General features: G+C 45.0%; 1 protein-coding gene across 1 annotated transcript in view; it reads right to left on the reverse strand.

The window, feature by feature from the left end:
• Positions 1 to 15,889, reverse strand: part of C1QTNF3 (C1q and TNF related 3) — a 35,900-nt gene extending 20,011 nt beyond the window's left edge. Inside the window, exon 1 of the mRNA XM_029059381.2 lies at positions 15,280 to 15,889. Coding sequence (XP_028915214.1) covers positions 15,280 to 15,564 — 285 coding nt within the window. The 5' untranslated portion in view covers positions 15,565 to 15,889. The remainder of the gene's footprint in view (positions 1 to 15,279) is intronic.
• Positions 15,890 to 22,476: the final 6,587 nt, after the last annotated feature.

The raw sequence follows: 22,476 nt of genomic DNA on the forward strand, positions 1-22,476 counted from the left end.
TAAGAGCTTCTCAGCAGAGTGGCTTTCTTTGACTAACTTTGACTACAAAGTTACAAGCAGAAATGGCAGTTTTTCATAGACGCACCACTGTATCATGTAAAAATGCTGTTGTTTTTTCTCATGAAGTTTAAAAATATTATTAACAGAAGTTCTACTAATTTTAACAGTGCATCAAACACAAATTCCTGCATATGTTTTTGCCTGTGCCTACCATCCTTAGTTTATCTGTTTTTGCTAGAGATGCCTTCATTCAGTATCTCTTGCTATCAGGAAAAATCAATCCATCAATCAATCAATCCATCCATCAAGTCTATTTATTGAGTGCTTATTGGTTTTTTTGGGGTTTTTTTTTTGGTATTTGTTAAGCACTTACTATGTGCAGAGCACTGTTCTACACACTGGGGTATATACAGGGTAATCAGGTTGTCCCACGTGAGGCTCACAGTTAATCCCCATTTTACAGATAAGGTAAATGAGGCACAGAGAAGTGAAGTGACTTGCCCGCAGTCACACAGCTGACAAGTGGCAGAGCTTGGATTCAAACCCATGACCTCTGACTCCCAAGACCGGGCTCTTTCCACTGAGCCACCTGCTTAGAGCATTGTAGCAAGCACTTGGGACAGCACAATGTAACAAAGTCTGCCACGGAATGGCAGAGACTTAAAAGTATTGACAGAGGTCATTGATTGGAGGAAAGCCAAGATGAAGTCAGAGGGGAAAGTGGCTCAGAATGAGGGACCATTCCTGACAACCAAACTGAATTTTGTTTCACCTAGTAGTAGTCAAAGTAGCATTTACTGAGTAAGAAAGTGGTACATGCCATATCCATAAGTAGTTTATACTCCAATGGGGAAGACAAGCATAAAAATATTTATGATGAGTTCAGCAGGGGAACCAGGGGGAGCAAGTGCCGACAACCCTGAACTGGTCAGTGGGGAAAATGGGCAAGTAAAATAAGAGGAGAGAATTATGCTAATTTGGAGGAAGCATTGGAAGGAATTTACATGATTGGAAGGGATTTGTTATTAGTAAAAATGTGTCATCTTTTCTGTGCTGGGATTCTGCCTTCCAGATAATGCCGTGGTGGTGAAATTTGGAACAGGAGCTAGTGGAAGTGGGGGAAGTGGGATGTCCTTTGTACAATACTTGATACAGAGTAAGATTTCAACAAATGCCATTATTATTAGTAGGAGGAGGAGGAGTACTATTAGTAATAATTTGTACTTTCCAAGCACGTAGTACAGTGCTCTGCACACAGTAAGTGCTCAACAAATATGATTGAATGAATAATAATAGTAATTTCATAAATAAAGATGCATTGTGAACCAGAATCTCTGTGTTGTCCCTTCAGGAATGTGTGCCTTAAATTGGTGTGAAAGGGGATGTTAACATTTCTGCTACATTTGTCAATTAAACACGGGGTTCAACTGTTGCCAACCTTGATTTTTCACTCACTTCCACAGAGTAGAGGAGTCAGTAATACCCATTCAGTTCAAATTCAGGGTGTTGGGCCTATGAAATTATTTTCTTCGAAGGCACTATCTAATCTAATGTTTTGTCTCACTTCAAATATCAAAATAGCAAAGCGAAGGCTAGACTTGCACGGCAGAAGTTCCTCTCTGTAGGACGTGACATCCGAGCTAAGCTGGCAAAGCCCCTGTTGATTGTGTCCTACAAAGAATTTGTGGAAACTCTCCTTGGAGCTGACTCGAATTTAGGAATAAGCATGAAAAGCAGTTGTTGCTAGGGGATTTCTGGAAAACAGAAAGGAAGGGAGGGTGAGTCCCTAGAGACTCAAGTCAGGGTTTTCCCTGGCTCAATTCCCTTGGACAATTGAATGATTTTTCACTTTGGAATCTGAGCAGAAAGCCAGGGTCCCACACCACGGGTAAGGATCTCTAATCCTCTAATTTTCACCAGACAATTACCCAAACATGGAGTCAGACTGTTTTCCACCCATTCCTGCCCTGAGGTTTCTGCCAAGATTTCTTGAACAAGAGTATCCATAAACCTCCAGCAGTTTGGGCTCAGACATCATCTCGAGGCGGCTTGGAGAGTGGTCTAATGGAAAGAGCACGGGTCTGGGAGTCAGACGGACTGAGTTCTAATCCCGTGTCTGATCACACTTGCTGCTGTGTGATCTTGGCCATGTCAATTAACTTCTCTGTGCCTCAGTTTCCTCATCTGCAAATTGGGGATTCGATATCTGTTCTTCCTCCCTCTGAGACTGTGAGCCTGATGTGGGACAGGGCCCGTGTCCGAACTGATGATCTTGTCTCTAACCTAGTGCTTGATACGGTGCCTGGCACATAATAAGTGCTTAACAAATACCACAATTATTCTTACTAGCACAGGCTTGGGTACATAGTAGGTGCTTAATAAAACAATGAATAGTATCACTAGAGAATTTTGCATAAATAGGAATTTTCTCCATTTTCACTGAGCAAAGGTCACCAGAATGTGCATTTTCACTACTTATTTTGGACGGGAAGGTGTTGGGGAATGATGATGATATTTGCTAACGGCTGACTATGTTCCAAGCACTGTTCTAAGAGCTGGGTTAGATACAAGCTAATCAGGTTGGACGCAGTGTCTATCCCACATTGGGCTCACGGTCTTAATTCCTTTTTTACAGATGAGTTAACTGAGGTTTAGAGAAGTGAAGTGACTTGCTCAAGGTCATAGAGCAGACAAGCGGCGGAGCCAGGATCTGACAACACATACCTATCTGGATATAATGTGATGCGATGTTGAAGAAACTGTTATATGCACATGAAGGCACGAATACTCTAATGCAAGTTTTCACTATCCCGAGGTCAGGACCACAAGCCCGTCTGTTCAGTAACTGAGTGAACTGTACTCTGCACCTCCTGATGGTCACCCAGTGAAACCTCGTTAGGACACTCTGCTCCTCTGTGGCCCACCTCCTCACCATCCCCGGTCGACCCCTGGCCAACGTTCTCCCGCTGTCCTGGAATGCCCTCCCTCCTCACCTCCGCCAAACTAACTCTCTTCCCCTCTTCAAAACCCTGCTGAGAGCTCACCTCCTCCAAGAGGTCTTCCCAGACTGAGCTTCCCCTTTTCCCTCTGCTCCCTCTGCTCCCTCTCTGCCCCCCCTTCACCTCCCCTCAGCTAAGCCCCCTTTCCCCCCTTTTCCTCTGCTCCTCCTCCCTCCCTTCCCCTCCTCTCAGCACTGTACTCGTCCGCTCAACTGTATATATTTTCATTACCCTATTTATTTTGTTAATATGATGTACATCACCTTGATTCTATTTATTGTTATTGTTTTAATGAGATGTTCATCCCCTTGATTCTATTTATTGTTATTGTTTTTGTCTGTCTGTCTACCCCGATTAGACTGTAAGCCTGTCAATGGGCAGGGACTGTCTCTATCTGTTGCCGAATTGTCCATTCCAAGGGCTTAGTACAGTGCTCTGCACATAGTAAGTGCTCAATAAATACTATTGAATGAATGAATGAATGAATGAATGAATGAATGAATGACATGCTTCCCATCACACCTACTCTGCAAATACTCTCTCAGCCGCTGAGCAGGGCCAAGCTGCCCTTCAGCCCAGCTCTGGAGTTCCCCCAAGGAGGGTGAGCACTGCTCTGGGACTGGAAGAACTGGATGTAACTGGTGTAAACTCAGCCCAGAAGAGTGTGCAGTGGCACAAGACTGTAAGCTCTTCTCTAGGCGGTAAGGTCACTGTGGGCAGGAAATTTGTCTCTTTATTGTTATATTGCACTCTCCCAAGTCAAGCGCTTAGTAAATGCTCAATAAATACAATTGAATGAATGGAAATCCTCAAATCCTCTAGGTTCTAAGTTCATCCTCTAGACCGTAAACCCATTGTGGGAAGTGAATGTTTCTGTTAGATTGTTATATTATACTCTCCCAAGCGCTTAGTAAGTGCTCAATAAATACAATTAAATGAACGGAAATCCTCAACTCCTCTAGATTGTAAATTAATCCCCTAGACTGTAAACCCACTGTGGGCAGCGAATGTGTCTGTTATATTGTAATATTATACTCTCCCAAGTGCTTAGTACGATGCTCTGTACATAGTAAGTGTTCAATAAGTACAGTGGCCCCTTTGATCTCCTTGACCAGGGCAGGGCACTGGGCAGTAGTCCCACCTCTGCCCCTGCACCCATGCTCAGGTATATGCCTCTTTCAATTTCTCCCTCTGATACACTCTCTGCTGCTCCTACATTCACCCATGTATACACAGAAGGTAGACTGTAAGCCCGTTGCAGGCAGGGGAGGGGAAGCAGCATGGCTCAATGGAAAGAGTCTGGGCTTTGGAGTCAGGGGTGATGGGTTCGACTCCTGGCTCTGCTACTCCTGGCTCAGCTGTGACTGTGGGCAAGTGACTTAACTTCTCTGTGTCTCAGTTACCTCATCTGTAAAATGGGGATTAACTGTGAGCCTCACGTGGGACAACCTGATTACCCTGTATCTACCCCAGCACTTAGAACAGTGCTCTGCACACAGTAAGCGCTTAACAAATACCAACATTATTATTATTCCTGGCTCCTGGCTCAGCTGTGTGACTGTGGGCAAGTGACTTAACTTCTCTGTGCCTCAGTTACCTCATCTGTAAAATGGGGATTAACTGTAAGCCTCATGTGGGACAAACTGATTACCCTGTATCTACCCCAGCACTTAGAACAGTGTTCTGCACATAGTAAGCACTTAACAAATACCAACATTATTATTATTATCATCTTGATTATCTCCACATGAGACGGAACTGTCTCCTGAGGTGAAATCCAGGAGTTCATATATGTGTGTTCTTTAGCAAGTGTATGTGGATTTATTCAAAAGATATGGGACGTACAGGTGTTTGTTTATAGAAGTAGTAGATACATGTATTTGAGTTTGTGTGTGTATTCATTCATTCATTCGTGTTTATTGAGTGCTTATGGTGTGCAGAGCACTGTACTAAGCACTTGGAAAATATAATTCAGCAACAGAGACAATCCCCACCCAACAATGGGCTCACAGTCTAGAAGGGGGGAGACAAACATCTAAACAAGTAAAAGGGCATCAATATAAATAATTAGAATTATAGATATATACATATCATTAATAAGATAAATAGAATAATAAATGTGTACATATATACACAAGTGCTGTGGGGCAGGGACGGGGTAGAGCAGAGGGAGGGAGTCAGGGTGATGGGGAGGGGAGGAGGGCGATGGAGAGGATAGGAGGAAGGTGTGTGTATGTGTTTGTGTACATTTATGGGTCAGAGTGTGGCTGTTTATGTATATAACGATGCATTACTTTACTTTAGTGCATGCAGGTTTGGCTGCTGGTGGGGAAAGAGAGTGAGGTCCATTTTTTCATTATCTGAACCAGCTTTAGAAGTCATGTGAGTTATATTGCAGATTGATCCCATGACCCATTTAAGTTTGGCCTGCTTTAAATAAGCCCCCTTTGTAGTTTGAATTTTGGACAGAGTCTCCTTAGCAATGATTTTCAGAACGCTTTGCTCAAGAGAAAAGGCCAACCCAATGCACCATTTGCAAAGCATACCGGCTTCTCTCACTTCCTCTCCGGTTATTTTAAGGAAACCACGGGAACAACGGCAACAACGGAGCAACCGGCCACGAGGGGTCCAAGGGTGACAAAGGAGACCGGGGGGACCTGGGCCCCCGAGGAGAGCGCGGACAGCACGGTCCAAAGGGGGAGAAGGGCTACCCCGGGGTTCCTCCCGAGCTCCAGGTAGGCCGCTTCCAGGACGGGTGAGCACGTGACTTGCCTAGTGTCAGCTAGTGGGCCGAGATGGATAGAGAGCATGGGCTGGGAATCAGAAGGACCTGGGTTCTAATCCAGGCTCCACCATTTGTCTGCTGTGTAACCTTGGGCAAATCTCTGGGCCTCAGTTACCCCATCTGAAAAATGGGGATTAGGACTGTGAGCCCCAAGTGGGTCAGGGACCATATCCAAGTGGGTCAGGGACCATAGTTTGTATCTACCCCAACCTTTAGGACAGTGCTTGATACATAGTAAGCGCTTAACAAATACCATCATTATTATTGTTGTTGTTATTATCCTGGTAAGGTACTGCTATCTCCGGATGGGGATGTGGAGGTGCCCGACCAGCTGTTTCCGCACTGTAATCCCCCTACCTAATCCCAGATAGCTGTGACAGCTTTCCTGCCTCAGAGTAGGAAAAATAAGATACTTGATGTTGGAAGTGATTTTTATTACCGAACGATGGGGTGTTTCTGTGAGGCAGTTCAGTGGAAAATGCCTTGTAAGACCTATTGGGTAGAATTATCGTATAACAACAGTACCAAACCCTGCACTTTGAATTATCTATTTAGGACAGGGGATGCCAATAGTTCACACCATTAACCTCATCCAGCTGTCTCAGACCAAATGAAATTTCCTCCATTAACTTCTGCCTTCATATTCTGAAGCTTAGGATAGTTGCTTTGATTTTCTCTTTTTTAGGTCAGAGGATCTGTGTCTTACTGATCGCATTCAAATGTGGCTGGGTAGCGATTTCCAATGCCACTTCCATTTATTCATATTTACCAAGCACCTAATCTGTGGCAGAACACTGTCCTGAAGTGGGGGAGGGTACAATAAAAGTTAAAGATCCTGTCCCTGCCTTCAAGCAGCTCACAATTGAAGGGGAGAGGCAGGCAGACATTTTATATTTATTCTGTCGGAGCAGGGGGAAAAATACAGACACGAAAGAAAGCACTGATGAAAAAGTCAATAAAGAGGACATGGAAGTCAATATATACATAAAGGTTATGAATCCCTAGATTCGATGATCTGTAGATGGTCTGTAAAGCTGTTCTAGTTTCCTGTTGATTAAAGTGGAATAGAGGCTGCTTCTTACATCATTTGTTAAATGATTTGTTCTGGAGCTACACAAACAAATACAGAAATCATTTGAACACAAGAAGTTAGAATGGAACTGGCTCAACCAGCCACAGCAAAGCGAGCTGAGTCACTAGAACCCCCCAAAGTCCAGGTTTCCTGCCATTCTGAGGGTCCAGGACCCTGGGCCAGATTTTGGGAGTTCTCCTCCACTCTCCTCTCCCAGCTGCAATGGGTCTCTCTGGGTGGAGCAGTTTCGTGGATTCTTCTTTGTCAGTATATCAGGGGTATTTATTGAATAATTACTGTATGCCAAACAAGTACTAAACCCCTTAGGAGTAACACCCCGGGATAGAATCCTGACCTTCAAGCACCTCAGAAACCATGAAATGTCCACAGAACTGACCCATTTGCCAAAGAGTCTTCCAGCCCAGAAGTGTTTACAAGGTAGCCAAGGGGGTCCTAGAACTGTTCTGAAATTTAGGGTTGGGCTTCCCTCATCCGTCGTCCCACCTAAAATAGCCCCCAAAACCACTTTATGAAAGCTAGGCCTTTCACTTGTGTTTGCAGTGTCCTGAAGTCCTCCAGGCTTTCCTATTCAGGAATGGGCAAGTGTTGGGGACCTCTGCCAAGCAAATCCCAAAATTCATGGAGCCTCACGTGGGACAACCTGATTCCCCAGCACTTAGAACAGTGCTCTGCACACAGTAAGCACTTAACAAATACCAACATTATTATTATTATTATTGTCTCTCTTTATTGCTGAGTTGTACTTTCCAAGCGCTTAGTACAGTGCTCTGCACACTAGTGAGCGCTCAATAAATACGATTGAATGAATGAAAGTACACGATTTGAGTCTAACTGGCCAGGTGACCGTAACCAGTGATGCGCGAACTGCAAAGGAGGTTGATATGCGCTCAAATGGAACTGTTGGAACACAGGCAATTCTGGGGCCACATTTGAACTAGCTGTCTTGAATATTTCCAATTTTAGCATTTTTATACAGGTTTTAGATCCTCAGAGCTGCCCGGCCTGGGTAAAGGAAAACTGAAGTTTGGATTTCATCTGCCTGGCACGCTGCAACTTGAGGAAGCCATTATTATTCAGTTCACACCTGCCTCTTCAGGCCTCCAGGGCCATGCTCTCTCTTTGAGAGAACAGAGACAAATGCAGAAAAGACCCTACGAGGAAAGTGGAAAGACCCAAGAATTTTCATGCAGGTGGGACAAATTCAGCAATTAAAATGAAATGAATGTCAGCCTTATGAGGTTTCACCAGGTAACCTGTAGGAGAGGCAGGTATAATAATAATAATGATGGCATTTTTGTAGCACTTACTAGGTGCCAAGCACTGTTCTAAGCACTGGGGTAGATGCAAGGTAATCAGGTTGTCCCACATGAAGCTCGGAGTCTTAATCTTCATTTTACAGATGAGGTAACTGAGGCACAGAGAAGTTAAATGACTTGCCCAAAGTCACACAGCTGACATGTGGCGGAGCAGGGATTAGAACCCATGTCCTCTGACTCCCAAAGCCGTGCTCTTTCTGCTAAGCCTTAGGTCTCCTTTAACGCGAGGAGCATGTTCTCGAGCAACTCTGTTTTAATGGAAAAGGGAAGTAGTGCAGCCTACTGGGTAGCACAAGGACCTGGGAGTCAGAAGGAGCTGGGTTCTAATCCCAGTTCTGCTACTTGTCTGTTGTGTGACCTTGTGCAAGTCACTTAACTCCTCTGTGCCTCAGTTACCTCATCTGTAAAATTGAAGATTAAGACTGAGCACCCCTTATGGGATAGGGACTGCGTCCAACCTGATTAGTTTCTATCTACCCCAGGGCTTAGAACAGTGTTTGCCGCATAATAAGCGCTAAACAAATATCATCATTATCATTATTCTCTGGGTCTCAGTTACCTCATCTGTGAAAGAGGGATTAAGACCATGAGTCCCACGTGGGATATGGACTGTGTCCACCCTGATTAGCTTGTATCTACCCCCGTCCTTACTACAGTGCCTGGCACATAGTAAGCTCCTAAATAATATCACAAAAAATGAAAATTCAGGCAAGAGCATCAATGCTTAAACAGGTGCCGTGACCACATTGTAAAAATACCTTTTGCCTTTTTTATTACTGGAGGGAGGTTTTCTTACCAAAGTATTTTTCAAAGGATTTATGACATCTGCTGAGTCTTGCCCTCAAGCTTGGCTCCTGGGGAAGATCCAGGTTTCCCGTATTGTTGCTAATGGTAAAGGCTATATGGAAGCAGCCAGGTTTTCTTTGTGCCTAAACTACTCCCTGGTAAACAAATACCATCACCATTGAACTTTGGTTGCTTTGCCCCGCACCTTTGGAAACTCTTTAGTCTTTCAGAACACTGACCTGAAACTGAATATTACACAATAAAATAGTGACTAACTGTTGTAAAACATTGTGAAACCAACACTGCTTATTCAAAAGAGAATGCAATTCAGAAGATATATTACTAGATTCTCTATTGTTCCTAAATTGAAGTAGTGCCTAATTCAAGTCTAGCTAATTCCAAGTATTTTTTTTTAAATTCCTTTACATTTGAACTTTAAATAAGGATACCTATACAAGCATCTCCCAACTCAACATGTGGGATTTTGGTCACTTAGCTGATAAATTAGGGAATACATGAAATATGAGTTTCTTCAAATCTGTGGAATTTTCCATCTTTAAATTGAGGTTTATGCTGACAAAGGCGGTGCCTCTCTGTTCATTCTCCATTTCCACACGTATATAGTCCCAGCAAAAATCCCGATCGTGGATAGATACTATGCTGCCAAGCAGCAGGGAGTGAGAGCTTTCGCTGCCGTTTCCATGAAAGGTTCCAGGTGAACCACAGAAGCATCTCAGCTCCACTTCCCTCTAGGACAGGCTAAAGGGGGAAACCTTTCTGGGCCACTGCCTCAGAACGGGAAGGTCGAAGGGAGGGATGGAGGAGGTTGAAGCGGCAGAAATGGCTGAGAGTCAGCCAATCGCCAAAGCTGATGGATCTCAGGAATACAGTGGAAGTGCCCGGTGTGGGGATAGCTGACTGTTTCAGGCTCGGAGCTACAGAAATGCAGCTTCTTCCGCCACTGCTTCAGGTCGGAGTGGTCCCCAGGCAGGCTGCAGACTGTCACACCCATTCTAGCTGTGCGGAGACCTCTCAGACTCCCTAATATCTGGTGAGACAAGACAGTGCACCCTCTCCTCTGGACAAATGGACCCTGCTCTGCTCCGATCTGCTCTCTCTTGGTATAAATACGTGAAGTAGAGAAGCAGCATGGCCTAGTGGAAAGAGCACTGGCCTGGGAGTCAGAGGTCACGGGTTCTAACCACTAGTCTGCTGTGTGACCTTGGGCAGGTCACTTAACTTCCCTGGATCCGTTACCTCATCTGTAAAATGGGGATCAAAATTGTGAGCCCCATGAGGGATATGGTCTATATCCAACCTGATTACCTTGTTTCTACCCCCGTGCTTAGAGCAGTGCTTGGCATATAGTAAGCTCTTATGAGAAGCAGCGGGGCTTAGTGGAAGAGCACGGGCTTGGGAGTCAGAGGTCATGGGTTCTGATCCCAGCTCTGCCACTTGTCTTCTGTGTGACTTTGGGCAAGTCACTTAACTTCTCTATGCCTCAGTTACCTCATCCGTAAAATGGGGATGATGTCTGTGAATCCCACATGGGACAACCTGATTACCTTGTTATCTACCCCAGCGCTTAGAACAGTGCTTGGCATGTAGTAAGCGCTTAACAAATGCCATTATTATTATTATTATTATTATTATAAGTGGGAGATAGAAGATATGGTTATTATAACGGTATTTTATAGCACCATTAAAGGTATTTATTCGGTGCTTACTGTGTACAGAGCACTTTACCAAGCTTTTGAGAAACTGGTACAATACAACAGAATTGTTAGACACATTCCTGGCCCACAGTCTCTGTTAAGCACTTATCATCAGTATCATCAATGGTATTTTTTGAGCGCTTACAATGTGAAGAACACTGTACAAAGCATTTGGGAGAATACAAGAGAGTTGGTAGACACATTCACTGCACACAGTCTTTGGTAAGGGACATATCGGCATCATCAAAGATATTTATTGAGTACTAAACACTTGGCAGACCCATTCCCCACCCACAACGAGCTTAAAATCCAGAGGATTATAACTTAGTTGGGCCAACAACTGTAGTCCTTGTTGAGGTAGCTACATCAGGTTAAACTATGTTTGGAGGGGCCAAAATTTTTCCTGGACAACACTCTTCCAGTTATAAAATGGAAGTCAACAGGAATATAGGGTTCAGTGGAAAGATGTTCCTGATGACCCTTCTGCTGTCTGCTTCCTCTCATTCCTCAACTCCACTGACCTGCTCCACCCCACCTCAGCCGCTCACCAAGTTGGACACATACTCAATTGCATCATCTCTTGTCATTGTACTATCTTTACCTTCAGCAACTCTGAAAACTCTCTGTCTGAACACAGTCTCCTCCCCGTCTTCTGTCTTGCACAACAGTTCCCCACAAATCTGTCCTGTTGCCCCACAGAGACCCCCAGTCGGTTGAACCCCTCTAATTTTCTAAAGACTAACCCACAGCCCTGGATCACCTCTACAAGTCTGCTTCCTCCTCTCCCGTGCACGAGCAGTGGAGTGCCACTAGTGGGAATCCAGAAGACTGACATTGACCATCTAAAATTCATTCTCACCTGCTTTATCTTGCCCTCTTCTCTTCCCAGAATCATTAAGGGGACCTTATTGACTCCCATGCCCATTATCCAGCTTTGTCTTCTCTGACACTGTCCTCTCCTAGTTCTCCTTCTATCTAATCCCTATCTAATCTCCTTCTATCTAATCTCCTCCTATCTTAATTCCAGCTCCACCACTTGCCTGCTGTGTGACCTTGGGCAAATCACTTAACTTCTCTGTACCTTGATTCTCTCATCGTAAAATGGGGATTAAGACTGTGATCTCTCTGTGGGACAAGCACTGTGTCAAATCCTGTTATCTTTTATAATAATAATAATCATTTTGGTGGCATCAGTGTAGCTTAGTGGCAAGAGCCTAGGCTTGGGAGTCAGAGGTCGTGGGTTCTTCGTGGGTTCTAATCCTGCCTCTGCCACGTGTCAGCTGTGTGACTTTGGGCAAATCACTTCACTTCTCTGTGCTTGTTACCTCATCTGTAAAATGGGGATTAGGACTGTGAGCCCCACGTTGGACAATCTGATCACCTTGCATCTACCCCAGCGCTTAGATCAGAGCTAGGCACACAGTAAGCACGTAACAAATACCATTATTAGGGAAGCAACATGGCTCAGTGGAAAGAGCATGGGCTTGGGAGCCAGAGGTCATGGGTTCTAATCCCAGCTTGTCAACTGTGTGACTTTGGGCAAATCACTTCACTTCTGTGTGCCTCAGTTACTTCATCTGTAAAATGGGGATTAAGACTATGAGCCCCACATGGGACAATCTGATCACCTTGTATCCCTCCCAGTTCTTAGAACAATGCTTTGCACATAGTAGGCGCTTAACAAATACCATCGTTATTATTATTTGGTATTTGTTAAGCGCTTGCTATGTGCCAGGCACTGTTCTAAGCACTGAGATGGATACAAGCAAATGGGGTTGGAAACAGTCCTTGTCTCACATAGGGCTGATAGTCTCAATCTCCAAGTGAAATTAAGTGATTTGCCCAAGGCCACATGCAGACAAGTGGCTGAGCCAGGATTAGAACCCATGACGTTTTGACTCCCAGGCCTGTGTTCTATTCACTACACCATGCTTTACCCCAGCACTTAGAACAGTGCCTGGCACAAAATAAGTGCTTACCAAATACCATTATTATTATTATTGTTATCTCTCTGGTCACTCATTCTCAGTCTTTTGTGCAGGCTCCTCTTCTACCTCCCAACCCTCTAACAGTGGGGTCCCTCAGGGCTCAGTTCTTGGACCCCTTCTTTTCTCCATCTATGCCCACACCCTGGAGAACTCATTCGCTCTCATGGTTTCAACTATCATCTCTATGCAAATGATTCCTAAATTTACCTCTCCAGCTCTGACCTCTCTCCTCTACATACTTGCATTTCCTCCTACCTTCAGGACATCTCTACTTGGATGTCCCGCCATCACCTCAAACTTCATCTTCCCACCCAAACTCTGTCTTTCCCATCACTGCCTCCTCCTTGCCTCACAAGCCTGTAACCCACATTCATTAAACCCACATATTCAATCTGTCACCAAATCCTGTCAGTTCTTCCTTCACAACATTTCTAAAATCTGCTTTTTCCTTTCCATCCAAACTGCCTACTATCTTAATCTCAGCACTTATCCTCACTGACTACCTTGCCTCCTGTCTCTATCCACTTCAGTCCTTGCTTCACTCCGCTGCCCAGATCATTTTTTCTAAGAAAGTTCAGTCCACGTTTCCCTGCTCCTCAAAAACCTCCAATGGTTGCCCATCCACCTCCACATCAAGCAGAAACTCCTTACCATCATCTTTAAATCACTTTTACCTCACAGATTTCGTATCACAACCCAGTCGACATCCTTCACTCCTCTAACACCAGTGTATTCACCGTACCTCAGTCTCATTTAACTCATCAACGACCCTTTGCCCACATTTTCTCCCTGACCTGGAACTCCATCTCCTTCATTTACAACGGACCACCATTCTCCCCACCTTCGGTCTTGCTGAAGTCATATCTCTTCCAAGAGGCCAATCCCGATTAAGCCCTCATTTCCCTTATTCTCTCACCCTTCTGTGTCACCTATGCACTTGGCTCTGAATCCTTTAACTACTTCTATTCACCTTACCCTCAGTACCACAGCCTTTATGTACATATCCATAATTTATTTTAATGCCCATCTCCCAGTCTAGACTGAAAGCTTTATTATTAGCAGGGGATGTACCAAGCCCTTAGTACAGACTTTTTCATAAAATAAGTGCTCACTACATATCATTTATTACTTGACTGCTTTATACACTTTATGGGACTGTCTCTCTTCTGCAGGGGCACATATGACCCTGTCTCCCTAGAACACTAACTTATTAAATAGTGACATGCTCTCTGAAAGAGTTTCATAGCTTCCATATTTCCATGCAGAAGTTATAAACAGCCATTAGCTAAGGCTCTGGATCGATCTGCCCCTAAGTACAAATCAGATCAGGTCTTAAACAAAGCATTTAGAGTTCAGAATTCACACGGACTCATCTTAACTCTTCAGTGTTCTGAAACTGAATGCATGCTGAGGTGAACTTAAACTTTACTGTGAATTTCAACTAAACCAGGTAACTAGGGAAAGAAACATATCCCCACAAATAGACCCCATCAGGTTTAATTATTGCTGACCAAGTGCAAGATCTCTTTCTCACAGATGCTTGAAGAAAGCTGGAGAATGAAGCCTGGCTAGGTTTTGTTACTTGTTCGGTGCTTACTATGTGTCAAGCACTATACTAAGCACTAGAATAGATACAAGATAGTCAGGTCAGATACAGTCCCTGTCTTACAGAGAGATCGCAGTCTTAGTCCCCTTTTTACAGATGAGGTAACTGAGGCCCAGAGAATAATAACAATTATTATTACGGTACTCGTTAAAGTGTTTACTATATGCCAAGCACTGATCTAAGTGCTGGGGTAGATACAAGTTAATCAGGTTGGACACAGTTCCTGTCCCACATAGGGCTCACACTCTTAATCCCCATTTTACAGATGAGGTAACTGATGCCCACAGAAGTGAAGTGACTTGCACAGGGTCACACAGCAGACAAATGGAGGAAATAGGATTAGAACCCAGGCCCTTCTGATTCCTAAATCAGGCCCGCATTCTATCCATCAGTCAAATTCTTTCCGCTAAGGACTACGTCAGGTATGGTCAAATTGTGGCTCATGCACAATTACTTATTATCTAACTGCCTCCCCCTCATTTCCCGTCCCCCACCCCTTACCTCCCCAGAACTTCCACTTGCCATTCTAGTAAAGGAATGGTTTTGGATCCACAGCTCTCGACCACATCAAGGTTTGGGGTTTGCGGCTCTTGAGTTCTTGAGTCTTGGCCACCCCAGTGTATGGAAATCCCTAATTTTTTCAGGCGGCCGACCCGTGTAAACAGATGAAATGCAGAGGACACTTTTGAGACCCAAAGACCCCCAGACTCTTCCCGGCCTTTTCCCCTTCCCCTGTGACCGTTCACCCAGATCCAAGACTTTCCCCTCACAGCGCGTTCGGCTTCCCGGGCTGTTATCGTCACTCCACGTCACCTCTGACCCTCGCGATTCTTTGACAGGTTCGACAACCACCTTAGCATCCCCGCAGACCCAGAAGCAGCTTACTCTCCACGAAGCCTCCCTTCTCAAGCATCCCCCTAAAATCGCCTCAGTACCCAAACCCCACCTCGTTACAATTGCACAGTTATCTTAGAAGATGAATTCAGAGTACCTGGACTCTGTATGAGGGAGTCTGGGCTAGATCATCTACCTCTGAGCCCGGGGGGTCTAGATCTGCCGAGGTGCTATTATCCACAGTCCCAGCCATAGGATGGCTCCGTGCTCTCATTTGCTCCCTCCTGGAATCGCTACGGCCAGTCTGATGGTGGCTCTGCACTATTCTGGCCACCGCCTTATTAGCTCTTCTGCTCACCTCCATGTATTCATCTTGAGCCAGGCAACATGGGAGGAGCAACAAAGCCAGCAGGCTCCAGCAGGTGAGGTCAGTCGCCAGCATGTTTCTCAGGACAGAGGCCCGGCAGGTCAAAGAGCCCGCTTCGGGAGAACACTCGTTTCTTCAGTGATGTGGTCCCTGCCGTCTCTAGGCGGCTCTCGATCTCAGAGCTTGGCCGGCCCCACGTTTTTATACCACAGCGGGTCATAAATACAGCTGTGGGAATGCCAGGGGGGCCGGATCCCTCGCCCAGAAATCAGTCATGCCTCCTGAAAGAGAACGGCCCCATTCATCCCTTGGCCGCCCCGGCAGCAAAATGGATTTGCACCCCCGAGGGGGCTGCCGCACTGCACACGGGCTCTCGGAGTTCCTGTGTGGGGTCATTCACACGTGTAACACCTTCCCTCCTCGGAGGGCCCCGGGCTCAGGGCGGAAAAAGCTGGCTGGAAATGGAGACCGTGTGGAAAACGGTTCGCTCTCCCTTGATTAGACATGGAGAGGCTGTGCGCTGACGGCCTGAAACGGCTTTTGGAAAAAGCCACCTGGTCCCCAGCCAGGAAATTCACACACAGTTGCGTCAATCCGATCGGAAAAGGGGGGAGGAAAGCAGCCATAGGGGAGAAGCCCAGGTCTGAGCTTCTGAGTCTGCGGGCATTTCTTTCTCCACCTCGCCCAGGGGTCTGGCGCTTCATTTCCCTGGCAGAGAAGAAGAGACCGAAGCAGCGGGACGGATTCAGCTGTAGACTGACTGGAGGTTCAGAGACGGCCTTCTCCCAGGGAAGTTTTTTCGTTTCCCTAGAGTTTCCAAACACTGATGCCAAACTGAATTTGACGGGGTCATTGGCTGCCCCATGCAAGTACCCTGCTGTGTTTCACGCTAAAAGAAGTGCATTGACTCACCTCGTGGTTCCCTGGCGGAGAGAAGGCTTCAGATGAAGATGTCTGGTCTATTTGGAATCAGGATTCACATGAAAACCACATATGGGACCACCTGGAGGTTGGAATCAAGTGCTTAGTATTGTGGTCTGCGCACAGTAAGCACCCAGTAAATATGAATGAATGAATGAATGAATGAATGAATGGAAAGTGGCAGGAAAAAGAGAGCCCAGGCCTGGGAGATGAGAGACCTAATCTCATCTGTGACACTGGCCTGCTGCTGAATCTCGGTCAAGTCCCTTAACTTCTCTGGGCCTCATCTACCTAATGTCCTCTAGACGGTAAGCTCCTTGTGGGAAGGAAACTTTTCTACCAATCCTGGTGCATTATACTCTCCCTAGCACTTACTACTGTGCTCTGCAAACAGTAAGTACTCAATAAATACAATTGGTCGATTGATTAATGGGACAATAATATTCTCCTCTCTATTGCTCAGGGTAAAATGGGATGATTTGACATGACAATAATTAGGAAAATTAAAGCTCTCTACAAATAAATATAAAGTATTAATTCCTGATGGTGTGGAGAGCAGGATATTGGACAGACCTGCTCCTACACAAATGAGCTGGATTTTGCTTGGAGTCACATTCATTAGCCATAGGCATTGGTCCCATAACGCACCAGGGACATCAACCATTCCCTAGACGGTGTTACTTCTGACAGTTCTCCAGCTGAAGCTGCTGGCAGTCTTTGGCAGAGAAGCCTGAAATATTCGACAATTTCAAAAGTGATCATCATGTTGACCTAACTGACTGACATCTGGTTGTTTTAGAGGTTTTCTGACGACCAGATCTTCACTCTTTCCACTGCTCCTCAGATTCCTGTTCTCTCTCTCTCTCTCCCTCTCTTCCTTCCTCCCTCCCTCCTTGTTAGATTGCGAGCTCCATGAGGGATAGAGACTGCATCCAATGTGGTTATCTCCTATATACTCCAGCATTTAGTTCATAAGTGCTTAATAATGCTGTAATTATTGCCCAAAATAAATAAAAGAGTACAGCCTTGTGAGTCCGAGGACATGGGTTCTAGTCCTGGCCCCGCCACTTGTCTACTGTGTGACCTTGGGTAAGTAACTTAACTTCTCTGTGCCTCAGTTACCTCATCTGTAAAATGGGGATGAAGACTTTGAACACCACGTGGGACAACCTGATTACTCTGTATCTGCTCCAGTGCTTAGAACAGTGCTTGGCACATAGTAAGCCCTTAACAAATACCACAGATTTATTTATTTTACCTGATCAGATATTTAATTTTCTGTCTTCAATACAAGTCTGTTGCATTGTACTCTCCCAAGCACTTAGTATAGTGCTCTACACAGAGCAGGCACTCAATAAATACCATTGATTGATTGATTCAAGGAGTATTTTCCTCTGATCCCCTGCCACTCCTTCTTGCCCACTACTGAAAGTCTACAGCCAGCCCATTTTCACTGAAGGTGGGGGGGTTTCTGAGCCAAGAGGGATCAAAGGGTATTTGTGTTTTCTGATGGAGGCAATAGGCAGTATGAGAGACCAGTGAAGAGCATGTAAGATTTTACATTAACCTCAGAGTCAAAATTTGCTGGCCTTGAGCTGGACCACCTTAACCACACAGAATTCCTAGCAGAATGTGAAGAGGTTTCAACTAAGCACAATATGTGTAATTCAGGCTGCAGGGAGGCTTGTGATCCAGTAGGTGAGAAGAGACAGCAGGAGAGTGATGACCCAGCCACTTCCTGGTGGCAGTGGAGGAAAAGAGGGTCTGCCTGGTCTCCTGCAGGGCCACTGGGCCCAGAGAGGTCCCAAGATGAACAGTCCCCTTCTCCCCTCTCCTCTTATCCCCTTCTTCCTGGACTCTGTTAATCCTTTCCTCCCTCAGATCGGAGGTGGTGGACGTTCAACAGGCAGATTTGCCCACCAATCAGATCTGACCTCAGGAAATCAGTCAGAGGAGAGGGTGGGAAGGGCAGATGCATCCTCCTCTCCAGATGGATGGCTCCTCCCACTGTATGATCCTTGTGGGCAGAGAATGTGCCTACGAACTCTGTTGTACTGAACTGTCTATATCCATTAAGCGCTCAATAAATACCATCAATTGACTGTTTTCCTTCCTTAGACTGGGAGCCCCATGGGGGACAGAGAAAGTGATCACTCTTATCTTGGATCTACCACAGCACTTGGTACGTAGTAAGCACTTAATAAATAGTGGGAAGTTTTTATTGCATTCCCTTCAGTTTCTATAACCCAGGGATTCCATTCTTTCCAAATCTCACGTAAAGGAAAACATGTTGTAGTGCTCTCGTATTACGCTCCTGTGTCTCTTGCCACATGTATGTACACAATCATTTCTTCCAACACCACGTTTTATCCAAACAGGCTCACTTTGGAAGAATGTTCCCTAATTCCCTCCCATCATTCTAGACTAAACAACTGATAGTGAAAACACATATGATAGCAGAAACAAGGATGTTCTACTGATTTATTCAGTTGTTTTATCATTTTTCTATTATTATGTACTCTATCACCCTACTCTCACTTTATGTGTACAGCATACCACCTGTCATTCTCCCCCTGAGTTTGGGAACACCTTAAGGTCAGGGATCTGATCTTTTACTGCTATTGTACTCATCTAAATGCTTTGCATTGCCTTCTGGACATAACAGGGGTTCGATCAATACTATTGATTGACTGATGGAGGCGAGTTGGGCGATTCCCTCCTTAGAAAAATTAATCTGCCTCCAAAAGACATACAGCAACCTTGAGTCAAAACGCTGCAAAGTCTTTGACACCTGAAAAGGGGACACATTCAGTATCAAAGCAAATATATATCAGAATATTTCCATTCATGAAAATGCACCAGTTTCTTCTAGGTACCTCACTGGGTCAGAGAAATGATCACTTTATTGTTCTGCTTTAGATGGCAGTTGAGGGGTTTACAAAGAGTTCCTACCTACCAAGTTTGATTTTCTTTTTAATGGAGCCAGAGAGTTCCTGACAGAAAAGGATCTAAAAACGTTTGGACTTTTTAGGCTCATGAATGATTCACAGAAAACCAAGAATCCATCTTGGAAAGAAATTGTTCTATTCAGCAAAGGAAAGTGCACCCTAAATGTGCTCAAATGCAGTGTCTGCCCTCATGGCTTGCCACAGTTTGTTCCAGGATCTTCTGGAGGTATTAAAGAGCAAGATGTTTCCACATGAGTAATGCCGACTCAGAACCCCCCATATCCACAAAACAGAGACAATGGGCCTCAGCCATGTGGGAGGGGACAAGAATTGGGGAGAGGAAGCTGTCTCCCCAGTTAATTGCTCTGTGCCACGGGTCAGCGACTAATTCTTGGAGGGAAGACAACACAGGAATGTAAAATAACCATAATAGCTCATCGGTCTCCTCGGCATCTTATTTTAAAACCAAACTCCCTCATTTCCAATACATTCACTCCAGCCATGTGCTACTGTTTTAATCTTTCCAACATGATACTGGGCTTTGGAAAAATGATCTCATGGACTTTGGTGGACGAACTCCACGAACTGTCTTGCTTGCTCCTGAGTGTCTACTATGTGCAGAGCACAGTACTGAGTGTTTAAGAGAGCCTGCTAGTGCAACAGGATCTCTGCCCTTAAGTATCTTATAATATAACGCGGAAGGCTCACACTCCTATATCATTTATAGATAGGAGTAAGGGGAAAGAGAAACTGAATGTACTTGAGTTAGTGTTTGAGTTATAGAGAAGGTAAGTGCTGCAAGTCGTTGTGAGGACGGCAGTGCTTAGGGGATGTAGAAGTGAGTGCTGAAGTAGCAGCTGGAGAAGGCGTCTTGGAGGAGTTGTGATTTCAGAGGGATTTGAAGAGGAAAGGAGTTACGGTCTGTTGAAGTGAAAGTGAGTTTCAGGCATGGAGAAAGGCACGAATGCCAGATCGAGAAGCAGCATGGCATAATGAGAAGCAGCATGGCATAGTGGATAGAGCACAGGCCTGGGAGTCAGGAGGTCATGGGTTCTAATCTCAGCTCCTCCACTTGTCTGTTGTGTGACCTTGGGCAAGTCACGTCACTTTACTGGCCTTTAGTTTCCTCATCTGTAAAATGAGAATTAAGACTCTGAGCCCCATATGGGACAGGGACTATGTCCAACCCAATTTGCTTATATCCACCCCAGCACTTAGTACAGTACCTGGCACATAATAAGTGCTTAAGAAATGCTGTAGTAATAATAAAAAGAGATGAGGCTGAGGCATAATAAGTTAGTTTGAGAGGAATTAAGACTTCCAGATGAAATGGAAAAAGAAGGAGAGGGGCTGGGCAGGAGACAAAGAACTGATCGACTATCTTAAAGCCATTAGTTGGGACCATCTGCTTAATACAGAAAGGAATGGGTTATCACTGAGGATTCTGAGAAGTGGGAAGCAGTATGGCCTAGTGGAAAAAGAATGGGGCTGGGAGTCAGAGGACCTGGGTTCTAATCCCGGCTCTGCCACTCGTCAGCTGTGTAACCTTGGGCAAGTCACTTAACTTCTTTGTGCCTCTTTACCGCTTTAAAAAGGATGTGTGAGGGGGCAGGTCTAGAATGATGCTTAAGAAAAATGATCTGGGCAGTCCATGCAGAATGAACTGGAGATAGGAGAGATGAGAGACAGGGAGACCAGTGAGAGGCTTGATGCAGCTGTCAAGCCAGATGTGACAAGTGTTTGGAGCAGCCCGGTGGCCATTTGAATGGGGAGGAAGGGGCAGATCTTAGAAATGTTGTGGGAAAAAACCAATGGGATTTGGCAGCAGATTGAGTTTGGAATTTGAAAGAGAGAAAAGAGTTAAGGAAAATGTCTAATTAATAAGGGTTGGAGACAGGGAGAATAATGAAAATGCTAACTGTGATAGAAAGTTTGGAGGAAGAGGATTTGAGAGGGAAGATGAGGACTTCAGTTTTGGACATGTGAAACCATTCAATGGTATTTATTGAGCATTTACTGTGTGCAGAGCACTCTACTAAGCACTTGGAAAGTACAGTTCAGCGATAAAAAGAGACAATCCCTGCCCACATTGGCAAATCTTCAGAGGTCAGCAGGTGAAAAGGGATGGGATCAGAAGTAGGAAAAGATAGCGTTGATTATGAAAGTAGGTGGAAGCCCTCCTCTTGAGAAATGGTTTAGAAGGATGACAAAATGGTTGTGAGAGTAGGAGGGAGTTGGGGAGGTGAGAATGAGGATTTGGGCACTCCCATCTGATAGTTTTGATTTTGTCATGACAATAGTTGGCAAGGTCTTCAGATGCAAGAGAGGAAAGGTGAGGGCATTGGGGATTTCAGAGGAAGTAAAAGTCTGGAATAATTGGTGGTGGCAGAGAGCAAAGGAGTTGATGAGAGAGGAGAGGAATTTTTCTGAGCTAAGGACAGAATGAAATCAGAGCAGGAAAGGACAAATTTGAAAAGGTTGAAGTTGGTCTGGTGCCTAGATTTCAGCAACAGTGTTCAGTGGTACAAAGTGATCTAGGGATGAAGGTTGGGGTCCAAGATCAAAAGAGGGATGGGCTGGTGAAGCTGGGGGGACCGAGAGAATTGAGTTCAGTTGAGAAGGCAGTGCTGCGGGGGTGTCAATTTGTGCATCGAGAGGCATTAGGTAGGAAGCTCAACCCTCTGTTGTTTGACTTTGGGCAAGTCACTTCACTTCTCTGTGCCTCAGTTACCTCATCTGTAAAATAAGGATTAAGACTGTGTCCAACCTGATTAGCTTGTATTCATTTATTCATTCATTCATTCATTCGTATTTACTGAGCATTTACTGTGTGCAGAGCACTGTACTAAGCACTTGGAAAGTACAATTTAACAACAAATAGAGAAAATTCCTGCCACCAATAGGTTCATGGTCTAGAGGGGGGAGACAGACGTCAAAACAAGAAAACAGACATCATTAGCATCAATAAAAATAAATAGAATTATAGATATATATGCAGCATTAATAAAACAAATAGGCTTATAAATATGTACATATATACACACAAGTGCTGTGGGGTGGGGTAGAGCAGAGGGAGGGAGTCAGGGCGATGGGGAGGGGAGGAAGAGGAAAGGAAAAT

The sequence above is a fragment of the Ornithorhynchus anatinus genome, chromosome 3 (assembly GCF_004115215.2).
Source record: "Ornithorhynchus anatinus isolate Pmale09 chromosome 3, mOrnAna1.pri.v4, whole genome shotgun sequence".
Taxonomy (NCBI): Eukaryota; Metazoa; Chordata; class Mammalia; order Monotremata; family Ornithorhynchidae; genus Ornithorhynchus; species Ornithorhynchus anatinus.